The 25,845-nt window shown below is 36.3% G+C and overlaps 2 protein-coding genes across 2 annotated transcripts; both read right to left on the bottom strand.

Moving 5' to 3' along the window:
• Positions 1–1,153: 1,153 nt before the first annotated feature.
• Positions 1,154–4,204, bottom strand: LOC132132592 (serine/threonine-protein kinase fray2-like). The gene is made up of 5 exons (XM_059545025.1): positions 4,040–4,204; positions 3,845–3,908; positions 3,638–3,705; positions 3,485–3,558; positions 1,154–1,604 (listed from the first exon to the last, which is right to left on the bottom strand). Exons 1-5 carry the CDS (start codon positions 4,200–4,202, stop codon positions 1,164–1,166), a joined length of 810 nt encoding a protein of 269 aa, XP_059401008.1. The 5' UTR covers positions 4,203–4,204; the 3' UTR covers positions 1,154–1,163.
• A 2,764-nt stretch (positions 4,205–6,968) lies between these two features.
• LOC132132278 (cell surface glycoprotein MUC18-like) lies at positions 6,969–16,369 on the bottom strand. The gene is made up of 9 exons (XM_059544654.1): positions 16,206–16,369; positions 15,187–15,552; positions 14,985–15,103; positions 14,751–14,904; positions 12,112–12,227; positions 11,842–11,995; positions 9,979–10,362; positions 7,766–7,859; positions 6,969–7,677 (listed from the first exon to the last, which is right to left on the bottom strand). The coding sequence occupies exons 1-9, from the start codon at positions 16,264–16,266 to the stop codon at positions 7,581–7,583; spliced, it is 1,545 nt and encodes a 514-aa protein (XP_059400637.1). The 5' UTR covers positions 16,267–16,369; the 3' UTR covers positions 6,969–7,580.
• Between the last annotated feature and the right edge of the window lie 9,476 nt (positions 16,370–25,845).

Below are 25,845 nucleotides of genomic sequence, written 5' to 3' on the forward strand. Positions count from 1 at the left end.
AATGATTTCTGAAGGATCGAGTAATGATACTAAAAAATAGCTTTGAAATCACAATAAATTATATTTTAAAATATTCAAATAGAAAAACATTAATTAATATAGCCTAGTAAAAATATTTCAAAATTGTAATTTTTTTGCTGTACTTTAGATCAAATAAATGGAGGCTTGGTGAATAGAACAGACTTCTTTAAAAAACTAACAATCCTACTGTTTAAAAAATTTGACTGGTAGTATTTAAAGGCATATTAAATCTATAACTGCTGGACAATAACCAAGAATAGGCTAATGATTTGTTTATAAACTACAAACACATTTTTTAACCACATAAGGCAGTATAGTTTCTATACTGTAATAAATGCTATGTCAATCAGCACTGCATTGTTCATATAGGCTACTTATTATATGCTTATTAGGCTACCTGGAGATGACTTGAAAAACAAATAAACCATATCTTGTCACAATCATATGTTGAATGTCTTCATGTTTCCAAACGCTTCTGGTTTTTCTGTGAAAATACAGTGATAGCTGGACGTTTTGTCCATATTAGGAGTTTTCTGCGCGAGAGCGCCCTCCAGTGAGCTAAACACACTGCAGGAGTGTTTAGTTCTCAGTGATGTTCATCTCGCCTGGGTCCGAATAAAATATCAGGTCATGCGCAGACTATCTTGTGTGTTTGAGTTTAAATCAATATTTATTCACACCAGCTCTTTAAAACCCCTATGCGAACACACGTGACCGAAAAAGTGCGGGGGACGAATACGTGATATTAAAAGTCTGGGGGCCCCTGGCGTACATCAAATGACTTGAGTCATCAGTCAACGTCATTTGCACAAATATACATTTATGTGATCCTGAAAAGTATAATAAAAAAAAACATTAATATTTGTTAACATATTCTTCCTACTGAATACAACAACAAACAGACCAACCTTCAAATGCAAGAAACAAGAAAGCATATTTGAAATGATAAACTGATTTAGATGTGTCTCGATTGAGCACAACCTAAGAACAGATAGCTGGTCTCCTCTGCATGCTTTTGAACAGATAGAAATTAAGATTTGGGGTGTGACTTATTTACTTTAGCGATGAGCTTTAAATATCACCACCCCACAGTAGCCTATGTTTCATCTTTTAAGACGCTAAAGTCTAACAGTCTAAAACTGTTAACTGTCCTGTTCTAGACTTTGTCTTGATCTACTGAGGGAGTAATCAAAGTCTTCATGCACATTTCTGTGCATCTCAAACTCTATAGCTGCATTATCATCTCTTTCTCTTTCCATATCCTCCTCTTTTACTCTCTCCCTCTCCCTCTCCCTCTCCCTCTCCCTCTCCCTCTCCCTCTCCCTCTCCCTCTCTTCTGCCTCCAGGGCTACTTGATGACTGTTGAGGTAGATGCTATCACGTGAAACCATGAGGCTGCTGCTCCGGGACGGGAGGATGACATCAGCCTCGTCCTCCTCATCCATGCAGTCCTGCTGGCATGCAGGTTGAGGATGTCTCTGGGCTTGGTGAGTTTGAGCCTGTTTGTGGTATTTTCTCTTCTTCCTACGCTTTTTATTGGCAGTCAGATCCAGAGAGGCATAGGACACGTCCCCCTGCTGGACCTGTGAGATAATAACAAACATAAGCTGTATTTTCAGGATGTAACACATTCAATGCAGTGGAAAAAACTAAACAAAACAGATTAACTCAGTGTACCGTGTCTCAGTTTGGCTTTCAGGTTAAATTGCAACACAACAAAGGCCATCAAAAGAATTGCGCAATAAGTTGCACAATACTAGTAGTATAGCTAAGTCTCAGCCAGTAAATGACTGAAATCATTTTAGTGCTGAAATAGATTAAAAGCGTTTTTAGACCTGTAGATTGTTCGCTGTGTGTGTTCCGCAACAGCAAATTGTGACAATGGTTGCATTTTCTATTTGGTTCAGTTTGCTTTCATACGACAATATTTCAAAGCGCACAAAATTGTGTTAATGCAAGTCACATGTATAAGTAAAGCAACCCTCAAGTCTATAAATATAGCTTTCGTCACACAAACTTAATTCAAACTTTATTCCTATATATATAATATTTATCAGGTGCTCTTTGGTTTTCAACTGTGATAACTAATGTGCTCAACATGCTCACCTAGAAAATCAGACTTCTGCTTTTTATGTACATTTCCCATTATTAATTTTTATACAGCTTATAATTATTATTCCTATTATTAATTATTATACAGCAAAACTGAACCTGTTTGTTTGCAGTTGGGCCAAGACTATCACGTTCAGGTGATCTTGGACCAATCAATTTGATGTGAATCTGAGCATTATTACTGTATAAACATGAACTGAACTTGTGCCAATTTGCGAAAGACATGCTCCAAACAAGCTGTGCGAAACAATGTGCGAAAACACCATAAAACTCAATTCCACATTTTAAAATCAGCATGAAACAGAAGTTATAATCGTGTTTTCTTTCCTGTTGTGATGCATATCTGAGTGAAACGGCTTCTCAAACGAGAAAAATATTTTGTCCATTGGAAATTAATTGGATTGTTGTCTTTACAATGACAAGGTTACTGAAGAGAAGTTGTTATTGTCCTGCATTCTCATCGGTGAACAGGTTGATGGAAAAAATAATGTGCAAAGATGAATCATTTATAATAAACACTGCAATATAATTTTTTTTTTTAAATCTCAATTTTGGTGAGGTGGTGACTTTGACTTAGAAGTAACAACATTGCACATGAATGTTCAGTTGGCGAGCTATTTATGTGGCATAACAAAGTAGCTTGTGACACACATACTGCTGTAGAGTGGTCTGAGAACTCTGACCACAGCTGCGTTCATTAAAAGACCTGTTTCTACACACGTGTCTAGAATTCTGTAAAAAGCGTAGGCGTGCATGCCTAAAATAGTTATCAAGTATGCATTCTCACGCACCCCTTCTCTGTGAACGTCTTAAATTTAAACCAGTAAGCCATTGAAGTGATTATGAAAAATTTCACACAATACAGACTAATATATGAAGACGCGCTTTCTAATTTTAAACGTGTTAGAAAAATACTACAAGTTATGCAACAACCAGCAGGTTTGACTTTCAAAATATTCAATTTAATGGTTGCTGCATAAGACAAGACCGAGACCCTGAAAAAAAATTATTAATTATTAATGTGTGATTTGTTAAAGGTTGGCCATCAAATTACCAACGCTAGCCAGCGAACCAACCAATAAACAAACCATCAAACAAATAAACGGATAATTGGAAAAATAAATAAATAAGGGCATTGGTATTTGGATGGATATTGCAAATTGATTAAGCGTACAAAAGTTCCATGTTTTTATGGTTAATGGATTAATACGCATTGTTTTAAAATATATTTTATGTGAACTAATGTAGATCAGTAGTGTAAAAATGCATGTAAACATGATTGTACATTAATAATGTGCATTGAATGCCTCCAGATGTTTGCAATTTCCATTAAATTTGTTGATGGCCATACCTTTAATTGCTGCTTTGCTGTGTTTGCATGGGACATTTGTTCATAGCACACCTCCGGAGACATTTCAAAAGGTTCTGCGCATCATAACAGCATAATTATAAGCAGTAACTAGTAGGCATAAACTGGATTACTGTATTTATGAACTATACTTACCTCCACCATCTAAACAGATATTTCCATAAATGGGATTTTCCTGTCTTTCCATCTCATCATCCTCAAACCTGAATAAAACATAACCAAATGTATTTAAATGATTCAAAGGGCTGTTGCTTATTACAATTTAAGTCAAAACATTTTCCCCATTTTTTGTAAAAAAACAAAACAAAAACAAAATTGTAATTCAAACAATGCTGTTATCACCTGTAAGACCGAAGTGAATCTTGACGTAATGGCTCATCTCTATATTCCAACATGTTTTCATTAGCTGATTTAAAAAAATATAATAAAAATGAAGTAAAAAAGGTTATAACTGTGACCTCAAGTTGTTGTTGTAGATTTGTCAGAATTCATTCATCTTTTTATATGTTCTATAAAAGTCAAATGAATGAAGCATACCTGAATATATTTTTTTCTTTCTCCTTAATAAATAGAATACAACATTGAAACACACAGATATCAGCAGTCCAGTCAATGTCAGACCAATGGCCACATAATGAGTTGTGCACTTTTCTGGTTTTAAAGAGAGAATTAACAGATCATGATTAAATGAATATTGCATTGGCTTCGCATTACATCTAATCTAATATTTATATCACAACCCTTTATAATAATTTCGCTACACAATAGCCATTATGTTGCCTGAAATTTTATCAATATAAACTGAAACAACAACAAGCGATTGGTGCAATCTTTATTTTAGAATTATTTTTTAATTCTTCTCAAAAATATCTTTCAATGAATATTTTAATATTTCAACTGAATATTGTTTTATTTACATAAAAAAGTTACAGATCGTTTCCTTCTTTTTTTAGTTAATTTCAATAAATATTTTTATATTTCAATTTAAAATTTTATTTATTTATATAGAAAATTATTGCAGTAAGGAAAGTTGTTTGAGTTTGCGTAGATGTCATTACAATGTCACTTCAAATAATTATTATCATTCATATCATTAATAATTTTTTGTTTGTTATTGTTTTGTCCAGATGAATTACTGTATCATTCTTTTTTTATCAGTTTAATACATCAGGGTTTGATTTAAATCCATCACTATTCTAAGCCTTAAGAACAAAAAATGACTGAGAACCATAAAGAAAACATGCAAAAATACAATTATGAAAGAAAAAATGCACTTTGGGTCTGCCATTAGAAGGATGAACTACTGATTGAAACAACTAAACAGCTTTCATTTAAACTCAGTGTGTTAGAATACCGTCAGCAGAGAACAATACAAAAGCAATAAAGCATTTTTCCTTTTACCTGCCATCCTGAATTTATAGGGTCAAATGTCCAATATATCCTTGTCTGACAAACCCTTTCACCTGTATGTGAGCATGTTCAGCAAGAAGTGCACCAATGTTGGTGCTATTTTTATCGTCTTTTGACGTTTTCGGTTACAAACAGGAAATGTGGCAGCTACCTTATTCGTTGCAAGCATTCACATCACAAGAAACACATGGAGTCTACATTGCGTAGTGTCATGAACCGCTCTCTATTGTTGAGAATTTAATTTTTATGGTTGTCAGTGTATTTATTTAAATGTAAGTGTGAAATGTTTTTGAAAGAATTTGCTTTTGAAAAGTTCCTTATTACTTTTTGTGAAATTTGTTAAATCTGTTGTGTTTGTTATCTTGATTTTCTCCATTAAAAAGTATATTGCCTTTATGTTTTATCTTGCATTTATTTAGCGTGAGCAGACTCTATATAAAAAAAAAAGTATAATTAGGTGAAAAGTACAAAATCAAACGTATCTACCACAGACACTGAGAGTGCTGCAATATTTAGATTAGCACTTGACTAATATGGGGTTTTCCATGACCAATTCTCATCATTTTACCATTGTTACCCCAGTCTTGAATATTTGGTTACATCCATGAGATCAAATGTTTTGTTGTACAGCAATTTATTGTAAAACACAACAAATAAATAAATAAAAAAATAAAAATAAATAAATCATCATTTGAATTTACAATATTAAACAAAAAAAAAAAAAAAAAATGCAAACATGTCAAAGTCAAAAGAGAAACTTATTATGAAAACAAATGTTCTCATAATTAAAAATTATTATAATATTCAAGTGATTTCAGTATTCACTTTTCCAAAAAACAAAACAAAAAAAAACACATGATTTGAAATTTTCTACATTCTGTATTCTGTATAACTGAATTTTCACGCACTGTACTTTATTCTGTGAGGCAAGGATTCAATTCAAGTTTATTAGTATAGTGCTTTTTATGATACAAATCATTGCAAAGCAAGTTTCTCCAATATTTAGTAGCAGCTTATCAGTGGTGACTGTTTTATGTGCATATGGCAGAAAAAGATAAATGGCAATAGAAGTTTTTTTTACACAACTGATTGTTTTTTTCATTCATTAATGGTAAATGACCTACATGTATATACATCATGAAGTACAATAGTACATTGGATACCTGATTGTATACAGCGCATGATACAGATGATTTTAACACTGTAACAATCAATCCTTTTTTTCAGAATTTTCCATTTCCGACCACAAAAGCAAGAGCAGGAAGCGTCCCTCTGCATAAATGTGTCGCTGTTGTAGCAAAGAACCACAATGCACAAAACTCAGTACAAAAAGCAACTCTCTCTCTCTCTCTCTCTCTCTCTCTCTCTCTCTCTCTTTCTCTTTCTAGTTTTCTCTGTCTTAACACACATATACTTTCTAATAGTCACATGTCTGTGTTCATTAATCAGAAATGCCTTTCATTTCCATCTTCTCCCACATTGAATGAAGGCTTGTTTTCAGGTGTAAACTGCATTTGAAAATGCCGGATGGTGTAAAAACAGCATGAACAGAACTAAATTCTGCTTTGTTCTTAGCACCGTATAAACAACCACCAGGCGTGCTGTTATGCAAGTTATAATAAATAGTGACCAGAGCTGGAATTTGTATTTGTAGGTTAATGATACACACCGTCTCTGCTGGTCATTGTCTGATGTGGTTTTGGCAGTTGGTTTGTCTCGACTATCTGAGGTGTAAACTGAGGTTTTATGAGGCCTGAAACAATCAGTGAAACAATGATAGCCTTTGCTTTGTTAACTGAGCACGCAGCCACAACAGGAGGTCAGTGTTGGCACACACATATGTGTGTGTGTGTGTGTGTGAATTATTAAACTCTAAGAACTCATATTTAATATTTCTGGAATTTACCTGGTTTTTGACCCCACCCTCACACACTTTTGTTTTTGAAAATTCACACATTTAAGGGAACATTTTTTACATAGTTCTGATGTGGGAGCAGTGTGTGTGCCAAGTAAAACTCAAGATATTCAAGATATTCTATAATATATTTAATGTCGGTAAAGCATAGTTAGCAAAGTTCAGTCACATTTGTTTTCAGTTAAAAAATAACAAAATCTAATTATTATAAGAGTAACAGATCTGATGCAGTTCAGAAACACAAAGTAAATAAGTGAAAAAAATACTTAAAAAACACACAAAAACATGAAAATGAGAGTGATTTCGCAATAACCAAAAATATAACAAAATAAAATGTTACAGAGTTCATTCACCCCAAAATTATAAATCCATAAAACTTCAAAAAAAAAAAATAATATGTTTGATGTACTCTATGTACTGATCGATGTTTACATGTGAATAAAAAATTAAATTAAATCTGTTCATCATATAAAGTGACTGCCTCATCAGAAAACTTGAATTAAACGTGTGTTACATTTACATTGTCTTTATGAACTTTTTGAAGCATCAAATTACTGGTTGCGTGGACTTTCAATGGAAAGACAGAAATCTCTGTCTGTAAAAGTATCTTCATTTGCGTTTTGACGTTGAACAAAAGTTCACAAGGATGAGTAATTGATGAAACAATTTTTTTGGTGAGGCCTTGAGGCAAAAATCGTCCATGTCAGCATATTTGTGGCCCACGGTTTGTGGGCTGTCAAGTACATGATACAGTCACACTAGAATATCAGTAATGTAGACATCATGGTTCCTCACTGATGTGTATTTCACTGGTGGAGGGGGAGGTTTGAATGGAGGTGGCATATCCATTCTGAAAAGAAAAAGCAAAAATGTAGATAAATGGACTGAAAATGTGTAGGATGTGATTATGTAAAAGGACAGAGGATGTGCTGTCTCACTTTTTTTGGTTCTGGTGTCTTCTGAATAGAAGCAGAATCAACACAAGTAACAACAACGCAATCGGAATGGCGATATATACTGAGCTTTTTGAGGCTGAAAGAAAAACACAAGATATATGTAGACAAGTCAACCAATAAAAGCCCTGGTTTTATAATTAGCTCAGATCTTGACCCAAATTGATATCCTGTTTATACTGTCATGTGCATGTTTGTTTGAGAACAAAAACTCTGATATCAATCTGTGATAAGTGGGGCAGGGCTGATAGCAGTGGGACCTCCCCTCCGTGGGACTCGAGACTGGTGAGTGGCGCACATGCCACTCATTATCATTTATTCCACCGTCCTTGCTCTATTCCCACAGCTCTCGGTCCTCTCTAGATCACACATTTTAAATCAAACAGCTTGTCGTCATATACAGTGCCTTCCAATAATATTCACAACAATTCGAACCTATCACTGACATAAAACAATGGAAAGTTGTGGGAAAATCTCATTATGAAATAAATGTTTTTCTTTAGGTCACGACCACAATTATTAGCACCCAGCGTTCTTTACCAAAGATATCAGCTCTGAGTTTTCTCCTATAATGCCTGATGAGTTTGGAGAACATCTGACAAGAAATCACAGACCGTTCCTTCACACAAAATCTCTCCAGATCCTTTCCCTGCTCCATGCTGGTGTTTCTTCTCTTCAGTTCTCCCCACTCATTTTCTATAGGCTTCAGGTCAGGGAACTAAGATGGCCTTGGCAGAAGATTCATTTTGAGCTCAGTGACACAATTTTGTGTTGATGTTTATGCTTGTTTTGGATCATTGTAATAATGGAAGAGCCAACCATGGCCCATTATAAGATTACAGTCAGTTTTTTTTTTTTATCTGTTGGTATTTGATAGATTCCATGATGCCATGAACAAGATCTTCAGGACCTCCGGCAGAAAAATAGGCCCACAACGGGGGACTTTTTTTTTTTTTATCCCTGTTTGCACCAAACTCATCTGGTTGGTTTTATGCCAAAATGCTCTTTTTTTTGTTTTGTTTCATCAGACCAGAAGCCAGTCCCATTTGAAGTTTCACTCGTGTCTGACAGCTGAATATGTTGCAGTTTGTTTTTGGATGAGTGAGGAGGATATTTTTTAGATTCAACTAATCTCTGCTATTCTCCAGCTGTGATCCTTGGAGAGTCTTTTGGCCAAACTCTCCTCCTCACTGTGCATTAGGACGATATAGACACACATTCTCTTTCAGACAGATTTGTAACATCTTTAGTTGACTGTAACTTCTTAATTATTGCCCTGATGGTGGAAATGGGGATTTTCAATGCTTTAGCTATTTTCTTATAGCCACTTTCTATTTTGTGAAGCTTATCAATGTTCTGCACATCAGAATTCTATTTTTTGGTTTTATTTCTTGTGATGGATGATTAAGGGAAGTTGGCCTTTGTGTTCCTTATATTTATAATCCTGTGGAATAGAAAGTCATGGCTGGACAATTTCATGCTCATAAAGTCACCCTGGTGTGTTAAATAATTATGAATACAAATGGGAATACACTTCAGAGATATTTTACTCATAATTTCTAGGGGTGCCAATAATTGTGGCCAACATGCATTGGAGAAAAAACATGTCAGATTACTTTATTGTGTGTATTGAATTTGTTTAAAATCAACATAAAACATGACCATTTGTAATTCCTAAGTATGAAACAGATTAAAACAATATTCAAAGGGAATATTCCAGTTACAGCCTAATACACGATAAGTTGATTTTGATTGAATTTAGGCTATATAAAACATTATATGCTGTACTGCTCACACTATTTACTTAGAAAAAAATTAAATGATACGAATTTTTTTTACAGTAAGTTTATTTTACTTTATTTAATAATTATTGTCGCATGATGCATTGTTTGGTCTTGAAAAGTTGGTGTTTCTTATCAGAATAGAATTAAGTCTAAATGAGAGTTGATTGCCTCGTTTACAAACTAGTCATTTAAATGAAAATGAAATCTATCAAATGTAATCTAGAAATAATTCAATATTATTAAATATTAATGTTATGTAAAATTTGTGCTATTGTGTGTTAACTGTTAGGCAGGGCTTGGCAAAATATTCTTCTTTTTGTATTATACAAACTCAAATATTAAATTCATTAAGTTAATTTAAAATGAATCTACATTATAATACTGAATTTATTGAGTAATTTGTGTGTGATTTACCTTTTGGTGCTGTAACAGTGATGTTTTTCTGTGTTATAACAGTGGTGATGTTTTTCTGTGTTATACCAGTGGATACTCTTTCTCTTCTGGTAGCTGGATCTGGAGTTGTGCTCAAACTGTCTGTAGAGGTACCTGTAGATTTTACAGTGCTTGCATGTAATGTAGACACATTGCCAACAGGTGGAGCAGAAGAGCTGCCAGTGGGATGACTGCTGTGTCTGGGTTGTAGGCTTGTCATAGTGGCATTTGGTTTTATTGTGCTAGCTAGGAAGTGCCCAGATTCTGTTGTAGACACAGTGGTATCAGTGCTCCATGAGCTGGTCCCATTGGAGGTGAAGCTGCTCAGATGTTTGGTGGTTCTTACTGGCAAAGAAGTTGTCATTTCTTCAGCAGAAATCATAATGGAAGGGAAAATGAGATATATACATAATGTAAATTAAGATATATTACAATTACATTCTACAGTACATATTACAATAATAATATAGACCTACATATGTCAAGTATTTTAGAAAAAGATATAATATAATATAATATAATAGAAAAGAATATTGTATTGTATTATAGCATTAGCCTACAGTAAATAGTTACAGTAAATAGAGTTTATACAATGATTCTATTCTATTCTAATCTATTCTATTCTATTCTATTCTCTTCATATTTAGTTTGACATGCACAGAAAATGCTCACCCACCTGTGGGTTTACCAAAATGTGTGCCAGTGGAACAGTATATGATGCACAGACAATCTAAGAAGATTTTGTAAAACAGGACAAAACTTTCTGTATTGATTTTACTCCAGTGTTTTACCCATATTTAAATCATGAATTGCACTGTTTTGTGTTTTAGGGTTAAAGGAAATGTCAGTAAACTTGAAAGGGTTAGTCTAGTAAAAAATTTAAACTATTATTGGCAATGTCTTGTATTATTTTTTCTGAAAATTGCTGTCATATGCACATAAACTGACAGTCAACACTTATAAGCCACTACTAAATATTGTAGAAATTAATTTTCTGTAAAGTTGCTTTGCAATGATTTGTATCATAAAAAGCGCTATACATATAAACTTGAATTGAATTGAATTATCATAATTTACTCATCCTCATATCATTCCAACCTATAGTTTCAGTCCACTGTCCACAACATGGAGGTCATTGGGAAACTTTCTGGTTAGCTACTAATTTACAATATTGTCTTTCATATTCCACAGAAGAAAGAAAGTCCTACAGGTTAGGAATGACACGAGGATGAGTGAATAATGACAGGATTTATATTGGTCTATTTAACAGATAATGTCCTGGCAGAATGTCACCAGCATATTAATGTTTTTCTACATATTTTTTTTTTTCTTACAGTCCACACATTTGTGAGCTAATGATACTGTTTATCCCCTACCATTAAATCGAACCATCATACAAACCTTCTGCATTTTTACATTTTCATTAAGATTTTTTAGCATGTTTATTAGGGCATTTTCCACACTGGGACCGTTGGCTGGTTACAATGTGGATGATTTCAGGTTTTACTATCCTTGTGGGGACATTTAGTTCCCACAGTGCAGGTAAAACCTAACCCCCACACACAAAAACACCATTACAGCTTTTCCTAAAACAGTCCCGGAAGTCTTCAAAAGATGGAAATTTATCAATTAACCTCTGTTCCAAAATGTATAATTAATTCCCAAAGGCTTCAGTGGTATTTTATTTTTCCGTTGTTTGTGCGGTGTGCTTTCCTTTGGGCAAAATGGGACTTCACTGTTTATTATTCACTTTAAAGAGTTTTCTTTCTTTCTTTATTTTTTTTTACAAAGGAATTTTAAATTGCCTTGTGATCGCAGTTAAAAAATAAAAATAAAAATTCTTACCTTGGCTTTGCTTTGAGAGAACATGGAGAGAAAACTGCATGTCTGTCTGGAGTTGATTGTTCAGAAAGACAGCTGTCAGTTTGTATGTTCCTGACTGCTCAGATGTTATGGAGGTCAGAGACAAAGTGTTTGACAGAGACAGTGCTGTGTCACCCTAAAAATCATCACATGGATTTGTCATTTTAGACAGTTAATAGACTATAAATGGTTTATTTAAAGCAATACTGCTATAACATGTCATTTCAATCTCTTAATATTTCACAATATTACCTTCATCCACTTATACTGCAAGTACTGTGATGCTTTTGCTTTACAAGAAATGATCACATCCTCACCCACACTGGCGTTTAAAGGGCTGCTTGTGTTACACTCAATGCCATCGAGAACTTTTTGAAAAAGTAGGGATGATTTAATATGGATTTGTTTATTTGTAAGAGCTTTTATTCAACAGGTAATGGTATTTACAGTTTTTTTTCAATTGCTTACACACTAAAATTAGAACTTTCCCACAATTAGCAAAACCTTACACTCAGGGAGCAAAACACCGGCCTAGATTTGCACAACTGTAAGCACATTGTCAGCTTCACACTTTTTGCAAAACATTACACACAGTGATTTGCAAAACACTAAACACACTTGTATGCATTTGACACAGAAATTTATCATGATGTAATTTCCTTGCAATTTCAAAACAAAGGCTTTCAACTGAGCACACCCATGAACCAAATGGTTAAACACAGGCACCAGGTGTGCACACACACTGGTGCTTAATTGTAGACACACCAATCAGGTTAAAGCACTATAAAAAGGCAACAGGTAAGTTCACCTGTCTTCAACAAAAATGGATGGTGTCAGAGGAAGAGGGAGAGTGCGGATGAGAGGGGGAATCCAGAGAGTACCAGGTGGAGGAAGAGGCCAAGGAAGAGAAAGAGGAAGAGGAAGAGGGAGAGGAAGACCTGGAGGAGGGGTAGGACATGCACAAAGAAGAAGACAACCAAATCTGTGTAACGAAATTCGTGCTACAATTGTGGACCATGTAATAAACCACGGACTAACACTGAGTGAGGCTGGATTGAGAGTACAGCCTAACCTAAGCAGGTACACAGTGGCATCAATAGTTCGGACATTTCGTCAAGAGCACAGGTGAGAAACTTATCTTCAGTCAACAGAAAATCCATTGCTTACTGCATGTACTATATCAACAGTACTGTATATGTACTCTATATTTTGGTACTGTATATATTCCTGTATGTATCATTTTATAGTAAGCTGTGTATTTTGTTTGGCCAACATAGGATTGAATGTCGTGAACACCAAGGAGGGAGGGGCCCCATATTCACACAGGAGCAAGAGAGAGAGATCATAAACCTCGTTTTGGCCAATAATGCAATCAGACTTCGAGAAATTCAAGCCCATATTGTCAATGATCACCTAATTTTCAATATTGTCCAACAGGTCTCTCTGTCAACAATAGCCCGTATCCTTAAAAAACATCAAGTTCTGATGAAACAACTGTATAAAGTGCCATTTGAAAGAAATTCAGACAGGGTGAAAGTCCTGTGGCGTGAATATGTGGTGGTACGTTTTGTTCACTGACTGTAGAATTGTGTACTGCACACATAACCTTTTTAATGTACATGTAATTTTACTGTATAGCAGACCTACAGTATACTGATCTACACAATGTGATCTTTTGCTGTATTTCAGAGAGTTTTGCAAATGGATGCGGAGGAAATCCCGCATGAGTTTATTTACATTGATGAGGCTGGATTTAACCTGACAACAGTACGAAGAAGGGGAAGAAACATCATCGGCCACAGGGCTATTGTCAATGTACCAGGACAACGTGGGGGTAACATTACCCTTTGTGCTGCCATTACACAGAATGGGGTCCTCCACCGCCATGCCAACTTGGGTCCTTACAACACTGAACTCATTCTTACATTTTTAGACAGATTGCACAATATCATCACAGCAGCAAACCAAAGGGACCAGATGCAATACATTGTCGTCTGGGACAATGTAGCTTTCCATCATTCTGCTCTGGTCCAAAACTGGTTTCAACAACACCCACAATTTACAGTTCAATACCTACCGCCATACTCCCCCTTCCTGAACCCCATCGAGGAGTTCTTCTCAACATAGTGGTGGAAGGTTTATGATCTCCAGCCCTATGTCCAGATGCCCCTCATTCAAGCTATGGAGGAAGCATGTGATCAAATTGAACCAGCATCCATACAAGGGTGGATTCGTCACTCGAAAAGATTCTTCCCACGTTGCCTTGCAAATGAAAATATAGCCAGTGATGTTGACGAGGCCCTGTGGCCAGATCCAGCTAGGCGGAGAGATGTTCAGTTTTTTTTTTTTGGTACTGAACTGGATATGTAATTTATGTTACAGTATTACTGTAAGCTTAGAGTACAATGGTACGTTCAGTAATACTGTAAAATATGAAAACTGGAAAATGTTTTATGAATGTTTTGTTGAAATGTTCAGTATTGACTGACTTGAGTACATGAAAATAAATTAATATTTTCATCAGTCTGCACAATTGGTGTCATGTGGTGTTGGTGAATTTATTTTTACACTTTCTGTGTAAACGCTAAAAGTGTTTTAGGTTGAGCACAGGAGTGTTTAACTGATTCAAACAGAGTCAGACCATATGATGGTTGTGTTTATGTTATGGCAACAAAATAAGGTTTTTATAAGACATTGTATAGTTTTGACAAAAGTGTTTCATTTTGCAAATGATCTGAGGTGTTGTGCTACTTTGGTGTAGTGTTGTGCTAATTGTGTGAAGGGGTTTGAAAAACCGGGCCCTGTTTTCAAAATTGTGCTTAAGCAATTGAAAAAAACTGTAAATATATTTTTAGGGGCAACTGATTTATATTCTCAATACAAACACTCACAATTCACAGTCAGTTCCATGGTGGCATTGAGACCTTGCTGATTTTGTACTAATGAGTCCCATTCGGGTAAACAGATGTACACGTCGCTGTCGTTTCTAGTGACATGTGGTAAAGTGAACTCTCCATTTGGGCTATCCAGCCAAAAAATCTTGTTCTGATGAGACGAATGAGATCAGCACAATAGTTATATAAATTGGGGCATATAGAAATGTGTATTTTTTCCACCTGACTCACCTTTGACCTTGCAAGTTTATAACGGAGTGGTGGAGGGATAGCTGAACAAGTTATTTTCACGTGATCTCCCTCTTTTATGAATCCATATGGATATGACATCTTCACTGATGCTGGAGGCTCTAAAATTAGCAGACAGATCAAACTTATTTTCTTTTAAATGTGAATTAAATGTGAGAATGTAGGTTAACAGTAAGCAGTTTACCTGTGACTTGGAGTTTTGTGGTTCTTTTAATTGAGCCATTAGGATAAGATGTAATTTCGCAAATATAGTTTCCACTGTCATACACTGAAACTTTATACAGGGTCAGGATTGAGCCCTGCAACTTCCTAGTTTTTAAACTGGTCACTGTCTCCAGATGAGGACCAGATTGAAAATAATGTATTGGTAACTGAGGGTGAAACACAACAATCTTCTGATCGCTCTTCTCATTTTCTTTATGCTGTTTAATCCATTCCAGCTGGATAATTGTGACGTCACGCTCCTCTCCCACAATGCACTGCAGACTGACATTCTGTCCCACCACAGCAGTTGCGTTCACATTATATTGTATAAGCACTCCATACGTTCCTGATAAACCAATTTCATAAGTGATAGTCTGATTGTGTTGTTGATTATTTTAAGACATGTGTTATTGAAGCATTAGAAAATCACCAGTGTCATCTGTAGTATAATTGTATTTCATTTTATGTATAGACAACTTATTGGAGAGGTCAAGAAAAGATCATATTTACTGACTGAAAAAAATGTAACCATCAAGGAAAAAGCAATGTATTTTCCTCACATCTTAAATGCATGTCGATGCATCCTAATCATTATTTAATATATTAAAATAGTTCAAACTATTTTTCAAGATAAAAGGTTATACATGTATCTATTTTATATTACAAATGCCATTAATCATTTATCCATAAATATCATCATTACAGCTTGAACAAATCTTGCCTTGTGAGAAAAGATTGTATTGTCCAATATTTCAATATTTTGTCTTTATTATGAAACCAGAACTTTGACGTTTATTTATTTTAACAGAGATTAAAAACAAGCTCATAGGATTATTTGTTACATCATTGTTTGAATGAATGGCATTCTGAATGCATTTCAAGTAAATGAATAGGACAAAAATATGTGTCATGTCATAGACCTCCTAACCACAACACCGATCATTTTAAAAGCTAGTAAACCTTTTCTTAGATATAAATAAAAATTCAAGCTGCTCTTACCTCGTATCATGCACAAAAAGATAAGAAGTTTATAAGGTGGCTGTGCCATCAAAAAATCCATATCTGTGGGGACAACAGTCTTAACAGAGAGAGAGAGTCAAACATAAGCAGCAGAGGCACAGGAAGTGAGCTACACCACCAGAGAGACAGGAACTGGTTTATCTCTTTCGTTTTGTTTCTCTTTTATAGTCTTTCGGAATCCACAGTAAAAAAAAATTTTTTATTATTATTTTTTTTTAACAAGTGAACAGCAAATGATTCCTAATGGATATAAGCTCTTTTGCTCTTAGAGTAGATTAGATGGAGTAATGGGGTTGGTCTTGATACTCTTTATAAGCACAATAAACTTCTTCAGCAGATAATTATGACCTTATTTTGTTGCGTTGACAGTCAAATGTTGACAGTCAGCATGTCTTCCTCAATTTCCTGTCAGAATGCATCTATGTGACAAGCTGCGGCCACATATTCTCATACACAGACAGACACAGACACACACGCACGCACGCACCTACGCATACACATTAAGTTCAACATCATCAGCTTGAATCAGTCGACCCATTCTCCTCTGTCCTCTAGCATCAACAAGGAATTTTCGCCCACAGGACTGCCGCATACTGGATGTTTTTCCCTTTTCACACCATTCTTTGTAAACCCTAGAAATGGTTGTGCGTGAAAATCCCAGTAACTGAGCAGACTGTGGAATACTCAGACCGGCCCGTCTGGCACCAACAACCATGCCACACTCAAAATTGCTTAAATCACCTTTCTTTCCCATTCTGACATTCAGTTTGGAGTTCAGGAGATTGTCTTGACCAGGACCACACACCTAAAGGCATTGAAGCAACTGCCATGTGATTGGTTGATTAGATAATTGCATTAATGAGAAATTGAACAGGTGTTCCTAATAATACTTTAGGTGAGTGTATATGTGTGTGTGTGTGTAGTGTGTAATATCAGAAGAGCCGAGAGTTTTGTTTGATTTAAACTCACAGATGTCTCCTGCTTCTGAACTAACTACCTGTTATTGTGCCATTTCCATTACTCATGGCCTCTGGGGTCTGAAGCTGCTCATAATCATTGTCTTGTAGAAAAATATGAAAATCACATACTACCCAATAATAATGAAGCCATGAGTGCTGTAAATGGGGAGGGAATTGATGGCTCTATTAAATTCTTTTGGAGGGGATATAAGAGACGTTTATAGATCAATGAACATGGCAGCTGATAGCATCTTGGGGAGATATAAGCTGTAAAATATCAAATCAAAGCAGCATCTTGGTAATTATGAGTTAATGCGATAAAGCATACTGGGGACATGCATACTTTGATATAGACATTAACAGTGTTTAGAGAGACATGCTCGATGAGACAGAGTAACAAATACAAATAGAGAAATGTGTAATCTATACATATGATCTGATGTCCTCAAGTCATATTACTTGAGAAGGTCAAGATCTGCTGTCATCTGTAATATTTGCCTGTCAAAAGAACATGCATTTGAGACTTTGTGTTCTGCCAAAGCACTAAAATATCTTCTTTCATTACAGGACTCAGTGAGCAAAGCATTTGATTCAGAAATTGAGTAAGTGTCTGATGTAATCCATATTAATAACCTCTAAAAACTGTGATTGTGTGTGTGTGTGTGTGTGTGTGTGTGTGTGTGTGAGAGAGCCTCTGAGGCAAAGACTCTGGGGCAAATTCAGTGAGGCTGAATATCATAAATGCAGCCTGCATCATTTTTTATGAATTATTTGATGAATAAAATTGTGTAAATCAGGTAATCAGGCAATCACGCACAAAATATTTGTTCTTGCTTGTCGTTATCAGCAATGACATGAATGTCTTTGAGCTTGTAAACAGACACAAACTGCACCCAGACAAGAGCAGTGAAACAAATCAAGTTCTGATGTAAGCTTAATCAGATAATCAAAAATGAACAATAACTTGGAATGCACAAAATCATGTTTAGCTATGCTATAATGAGGTTTCAAAAAGGGATTCACTGAGTTCACCAAACTGTATTTTATCTTTAGCTATGCTAGGATTTGTGCTTATACCCTAGTGGTTCTCATCTTAAACAAAATTCAGCTTCTGTCCCTTATGAAAATTAACCATTAAACATGATTTTTGGTGCATTGTTTGCCATTTGTGTAACCACAGTTTTACTACAAATACCATGGTTAAACTATGGTTAATGTAGCAAAACCATGGTTAATTTGTGGTTATCATGGTTTAACTATAGTAACCATGTATTTTATTTATTTTTGTTACTACAAATAAAACCATGGTTAATTTTCACAATTACACAATTTTACAATTGTGTAATTGTGAAAATTTTAGCTTCTGTAATATATAGAATATGCAATATATAAGCTAAGCTGTTATCTTACCTTCATTTAAGCTAACCTTGTTAACTAAAGTCTAAATGAAAACAAATCCAGGGAAATATTTAGAGGCAGGGTAGGTGATTTGGTTCAAAATGTTTTTTTTTTTTGTTATGATGGTTGAAAGTTTCTTCAGATCCCAATAGCAATCATATGTTAAATGGTCTAAATGTATTTATATGTAGGCTATTAAAGTGGTCATATGATGCGATTTGAAGTTTTCCTTTCTCTTTGTGGGGTTTACAAGCTGTTCGTGCATAGATAGGGCCCCTAAATTTGCAAGAACATTTGCAGCACATTTTGCGGAGGACTGTTTCTTGATTCTGGGAAGCCTGTTTCTAAGTGGGGCAATTCCAGCTTTGCAAGGACAGTCTGGCGCTTCTGACTCACAGTCTGTAAGTACGTTTTCATATTTGAAGAATTTGGCACTGATGATTCAAACGCGAGTTTTGAGCAGTGTACTGTAGAGTAGCATTTGTTTGTCATTTATTTCTCTGATCACAAATGCAGACATGGTTTTATGTTTAGGGGGTGCGATATGCTGAACAATGCATAAAATGACAGTATAAGCCTTTTTTTTTTACCTTAAACCGCATAAACACACTGTATTACACCAAAACCACAAAATAATGTTCTTTTTAACAATTTCATAAGATCCCTTTTATATCGTCTGGAAGGCATAGGACCATAAAATGTTTATCCAATCATATTCCTCGGTCTGAAGGCTATGATAGGCTGTCCTACCTGCCTGTCAATGAATGTATTTGCATTCCTCCACATACCCTGTTCGACATGATACGCCATCAGCTTGTTCCTTTACACTATTGCATACTGAGCGTGAATGGAAGGTGTTATTATTGTAATATAATGGGCTTTGTATTGTAATTGTATTCTCACTGGTGAATGAGACATGAGGTTCTCTGACAGCATTGCATTCAGAGCACTTCTCGTGTTGCTGGTTAGCCTCTGCTCTGCCTGTGCACAACCATGTGTTTTGGGGAAGGTGTGGCTTTGGAGAGTGATTTGCAGGGAGGGTGAGATTTTACGCTTTCAAAGCTAGCTTGCTATTGCTAGCCTCTCCAAAATCACCTACCTACCTTTAATTTGACAATTTTTACCACCGTCATAATATGTTGGTAATCTGTTAAATTTTTTAAATAAACTAAGCTGTTCGTTTGCTATCTGAAGGCTAACTGAATAAAAGAAAAAGCTTAATTTGACCATTTTAGATTTTATAATATAATGTGATTTGTGATATGTCATTTAGACATAAATATATTTCGATTATGATTAAATACACTGTAAAGCAGTTTTCTGTCTTCAGGCACCAAGCTGTCCGACTCACCTCATGGCAGTTTTAAATTTAATGGCCCAGGTATGACATTTAAGGCTATCTAGCACATCTCCATTGTATGGCATTATGTATTCACTTGTATTTTAAGGTGAACAAGGCTGTTTTCAAAAGAGCTCACTCCCTCGGTTTGCATGTCAGTCATTTATTTCTGGATTCTGCACACAAGCAATGCACCAACAACCCCAGTAATGATAGTCCAACGCCTCTAATGGGAACTCTATTAGTGTGGGGATGAGTGCAAGTGACCTTTTCTCAAGTCTTTTTCTCAGTGAAGATGTTGCAGAGAAGCAGCACATGTGTTTCTTTGATCGTTGTCTCATTTGGCCACACATTATCATGAACACACTGAGTGGGTGAAATTAGATCAGCTAAATTCAGGTGTGGTATAAGCAGGGTACAAAATATTAAAAAAATATTTCTTACTGTGCACTAATTTTATAAGGCCTTTTTATTTATTGAAAATAAAAACATGTAGTAGTTATGTTATGTTGCAGTTTCTATCTCCTTGACATTATTTTTTGTAAAGATTATTATTTTATTTATTTAAAAAAACATGCAGAATGTAATAAACAAATAAAAATGTTATGTTGACATTTCTGTTATTTATTTATAAAAAATAATTTATTATGTTGGACTTTCTATTCTAAACAACACATATGTAGGGCAAAGATGCAGTACGTCACTAGCTCATGTTCATTAGTCATCTTTAGACAGGATGTTGTGGTGTCTTGGGTGATGCTGAGTCTCTATCCATCAGAGAGGTCAGGTTGCACTATAAGACTTGTCTCCTGCTGCAGAAATGGTTTAAGTGGTTTGCTTAAGGGCACGCTAGTGGTACACAGTGGCCATCTCAAGGAGATGTCACAGAACTAGCATGCCAGCAGCGATGTTGAAACTCCCAACTTTTTGGATGGCAGCCCACTACTTCCTGTTCTTCTATAGTGCAGTGACATTATCAAGCCAGTATGGCTGAGAAGCCAGTATGAGAGCTGAGAAGCTCGACACTGCTTCAAACCTGCACTGATAACTGTGATCTCTGACACGTCAATGATGGAGAGAGACGAGATGTTCCACATTGCTCTTTGTCCACTGATCTCTCCAGTTGCCGTCATCATCCATTTTTTGCGCCCACATTCTATTGTCACATTCTCTGACTGTGATTTCTGTCATCTTAGCCCAAAAGACATTTTTTTTTTAATATTAAATGGATAGTCGACCAAAAAATGTATTATTACTCAAAAAAAAAAAAAACAAACATATAAAACACACACCAGCTTTTGCCTCAGGACATGGCTTTTCCAGCTTTGCTTCATCCCTCTGTAACTCTGGCTCCATCAGGCTCCTTTCTCCCTCCAGCTCCACCTTGGTCCTTTGTCGCTCTGGCTGCTCTGCAGTCTTCTGGATCCCTGCCTCCGCCTCGGTGGCCTGAACCGTCTGCTTCACCTTGGTCCTGCAGAACCTTGGTGTCAACCTGGCTCTGCGGCTCTACTGCTCTATCCTGGGCTCCTCTTCCAACAGTTCAGTCTATGTCTGTCAGCCCCCTGGTGTCACCAGCTCTACTCTCCACCATGGTCTGCTATCCTGGCTGCAGTCTGGATCTCTGCTTGGCAACACCTGCTCCAGGCTCCCCCTGGCTCCATGAACTGTCCCGTTTTCCTATTACCTTCCCCTTGCCTGCCTCACACCCACCTCCTGAAGTGCCATCCTCCCTCCTCAGTTAGACTTGACATTGTGAGGATGCGCCTTTCTGGAAGCTGGCAAAATGTCACATTTATGTTCAGCTCTTTCTTTTTCTTTTTCTGATTCTGTTCTGTTCTGTTCCATTTTGGTTTAGTTAAAGTCAAAGTCACCTTTATTTATATAGCGCTTTAAACAAAATACATTGCGTCAAAGCAACTGAACAACATTCATTAGGAAAACAGTGTCAATAATGCAAAAATGATTGTTAAAGGCAGTTCATCATTGGATTCAGTTATGTCATCTCTGTTCAGTTAAATAGTGTCTGTGCATTTATTTGCAATCAAGTCAATGATATCGCTGTAGATGAAGTGTCCCCAACTAAGCAAGCCAGAGGCGACAGCGGCAAGGAACCGAAACTCCATCGTTGACAGAATGGAGAAAAAAACCTTGGGAGAAACCAGGCTCAGTTGGGGGGCCAGTTCTCCTCTGACTAGACGAAACCAGTAGTTCAATTCCAGGCTGCAGCAAAGTCAGATTGTGCAGAAGAATCATCTGTTTCCTGTGGTCTTGTCCTGGTGCTCCTCTGAGACAAGGTCTTTACAGGGGATCTGTATCTGGGGCTCTAGTTGTCCTGGTCTCCGCTGTCTTTCAGGGATGTAGAGGTCGTTTCTAGGTGCTGATCCAGCATCTGGTCTGGATACGTACTGGATCCGGGTGACTGCAGTGACCCTCTGATCTGGACACAGACTGGATCTGGTGGCCACGGTGACCTCGGAACAAGAGAGAAACAGACAAATATTAGCGTAGATGCCATTCTTCTAATGATGTAGCAAGTACATAGGGTGTTATGGGAAGTGTTTCCGGTTCCGGTTTACCTAATTAATGCAGCCTAAAAATCCTTTAACGGATTTGGATAATAAAAGCATATTAGTATGTTATGTGTATGCCAGGTTAAAGAGATGGGTCTTTAATCTAGATTTAAACTGCAAGAGTGTGTCTGCCTCCCGAACAATGTTAGGTAGGTTATTCCAGAGTTTAGGCGCCAAATAGGAAAAGGATCTGCCACCCGCAGTTGATTTTGATATTCTAGGTATTATCAAATTGCCTGAGTTTTGAGAACGTAGCGGACGTAGAGGATTATACTGTAAAAGGAGCTCATTCAAATACTGAGGTGCTAAACCATTCAGGGCTTTATAAGTAATAAGCAATATTTTAAAATCTATACGATGCTTGATTGGGAGCCAGTGCAGTGTTGACAGGACCGGGCTAATATGGTCATACTTCCTGGTTCTAGTAAGAACTCTTGCTGCTGCATTTTGGACTAGCTGTAGTTTGTTTACTAAGCGTGCAGAACAACCACCCAATAAAGCATTACAATAATCTAACCTTGAGGTCATAAATGCATGGATTAACATTTCTGCATTTGACATTGAGAGCATAGGCCGTAATTTAGATATATTTTTGAGATGGAAAAATGCAGTTTTACAAATGCTAGAAACGTGGCTTTCTAAGGAAAGATTGCGATCAAATAGCACACCTAGGTTCCTAACTGATGACGAAGAATTGACAGAGCAACCATCAAGTCTTAGACAGTGTTCTAGGTTATTACAAGCTGAGTTTTTAGGTCCTATAATTAACACCTCTGTTTTTTTCAGAATTTAGCAGTAAGAAATTACTCGTCATCCAGTTTTTTATATCGACTATGCATTACATTAGTTTTTCAAATTGGTGTGTTTCACCGGGCTGCGAAGAAATATAGAGCTGAGTATCATCAGCATAACAGTGAAAGCTAACACCATGTTTCCTGATGATATCTCCCAAGGGTAACATATAAAGTGTGAAGAGTAGCGGCCCTAGTACTGAGCCTTGAGGTACTCCATACTGCACTTGTGATCGATAGGATACATCTTCATTCACTGCTACGAACTGATGGCGGTCATATAAGTACGATTTAAACCATGCTAATGCACTTCCACTGATAACAACAAAGTGTTCAAGTCTATGCAAAAGAATGTTGTGGTCAATTGTGTCAAACGCAGCACTAAGATCCAATAAAACTAATAGAGAGATACACCCACGATCAGATGATAAGAGCAGATCATTTGTAACTCTAAGGAGAGCAGTCTCAGTACTATGATACGGTCTAAATCCTGACTGGAAATCCTCACATATACCATTTTTCTCTAAGAAGGAATATAATTGTGAGGATACCACCTTTTCTAGTATCTTGGACAGAAAAGGGAGATTCGAGATTGGTCTATAATTAACTAGTTCTTTGGGGTCAAGTTGTGTTTTTTTGATGAGAGGCTTAATAACAGCCAGTTTGAAGGTTTTGGGGACATATCCTAATGACAATGAGGAATTAATAATAGTCAGAAGAGGATCTATGACTTCTGGAAGCACCTCTTTTAGGAGCTTAGATGGTATAGGGTCTAACATACATGTTGTTGGTTTAGATGATTTAACAAGTTTATACAATTCTTCCTCTCCTATAGTAGAGAATGAGTGGAACTGTTCCTCAGGGGGTCTATAGTGCACTGTCTGATGTGATACTGTAGCTGACGGCTGAATGGTTGCAATTTTATCTCTAATAGTATCAATTTTAGAAGTAAAGTAGTTCATAAAGTCATTACTGCTGTGGTGTTGGGAAATGTCAACACTTGTTGAGGCTTTATTTTTCGTTAATTTAGACACTGTATTGAATAAATACCTGGGGTTATGTTTGTTTTCTTCTAAAAGAGAAGAAAAGTAATCGGATCTAGCAGTTTTTAATGCTTTTCTGTAGGATATGTTACTTTCTCGCCAAGCAATACGAAATACCTCTAGTTTTGTTTTCCTCCAGCTGCGCTCCATTTTTCGGGCTGCTCTCTTTAGGGTGCGAGTATGCTCATTATACCATGGTGTCAAACTGTTTTCCTTAACCTTCCTTAAGCGTAAAGGAGCAACTTTATTTAAAGTGCTAGAAAAGAGAGAGTCCATAGTTTCTGTTACATCATCAAGTTGTTCTGAGGTTTTGGATATGCTAAGGAATTTGGTTACATCAGGAAGATAACTTAAAAAGCAGTCTTTTGTGTTAGAAGTGATGGTTCTTCCATACTTGTAACAAGAAGTAGAATTTACAATTTTGGCTATATGAAGTTTGCACAGAACTAAATAATGATCTGAGATATCATCACTTGGCTGAATAATTTCAACACCATCAACATCAATTCCATGTGACAGTATTAAATCTAGAGTATGATTTCGACAATGAGTAGGTCCTGAAAGATGTTGTCTAACACCAATAGAGTTCAGAATGTCTATAAATGCTGATCCCAATGCATCTTTTTCATTATCAACATGGATATTAAAATCACCAACTATTAAGACTTTATCTGCAGCCAGAACTAACTCGGATGTAAAATCGCCAAACTCTTTAATAAAGTCTGTATGGTGCCCTGGTGGCCTGTATACAGTAGCCAGTACAAAGATAACAGGGGATTTATCATTAACATTTGTTTCTCTGGATAATGTTATATGAAGCACCATTACTTCAAACGAGTTATACTTGAAGCCTGCCCTCTGAGAAATCCTGAAAACGTTGTTATAAATTGAAGCAACACCTCCACCTTTGCCTTTTAGACGCGGCTCATGTTTATAACAGTAATCTTGGGGGGTGGACTCATTTAAAATAATGTAATCATCAGGTTTTAGCCAGGTTTCTGTCAAACAGAGTACATCTATATTATGATCAGTGATCATATTATTTACAAAAAGTGTTTTCGTAGAAAGGGATCTGATATTCAATAAGCCAAGCTTTATCATTTGTTTATCCATATTGCTTCTGTTTTGTATAATACATAGAAACATAGAAAACATTAATGTGACAGTTCACCTCAGATTGTGTTGCTGATTTGAAATATATTAAATATGAGTGTGTCAAGTCTTTAAGCATTAATACCGTGCGTGCCCTTGTATTAACTCTGAGTCTGCGCGCTCTGCTTCTAAAAGCAGAGAGAGAGAGAGAGAGAGAGAGAGAGAGAGAGAGAGAGAGAGAGAGAGAGAGATCACTTTTTTGGCTCACTCTTTTCTTTTCCTAATTTTACAAGTTGCAAGTTACAAAAAACACAAGCAGTCTTTGATCACGGCCGGGTGTTCTCCGAGTCCGATGATTCCGATCGCACGGGTATTACACACAATGTTAAACAGACCCGGTACCCGAGGTAAAAGTTTCGGACCCGAC

Source organism: Carassius carassius, chromosome 49 (assembly GCF_963082965.1).
Source record: "Carassius carassius chromosome 49, fCarCar2.1, whole genome shotgun sequence".
Classification (NCBI taxonomy): Eukaryota; Metazoa; Chordata; class Actinopteri; order Cypriniformes; family Cyprinidae; genus Carassius; species Carassius carassius.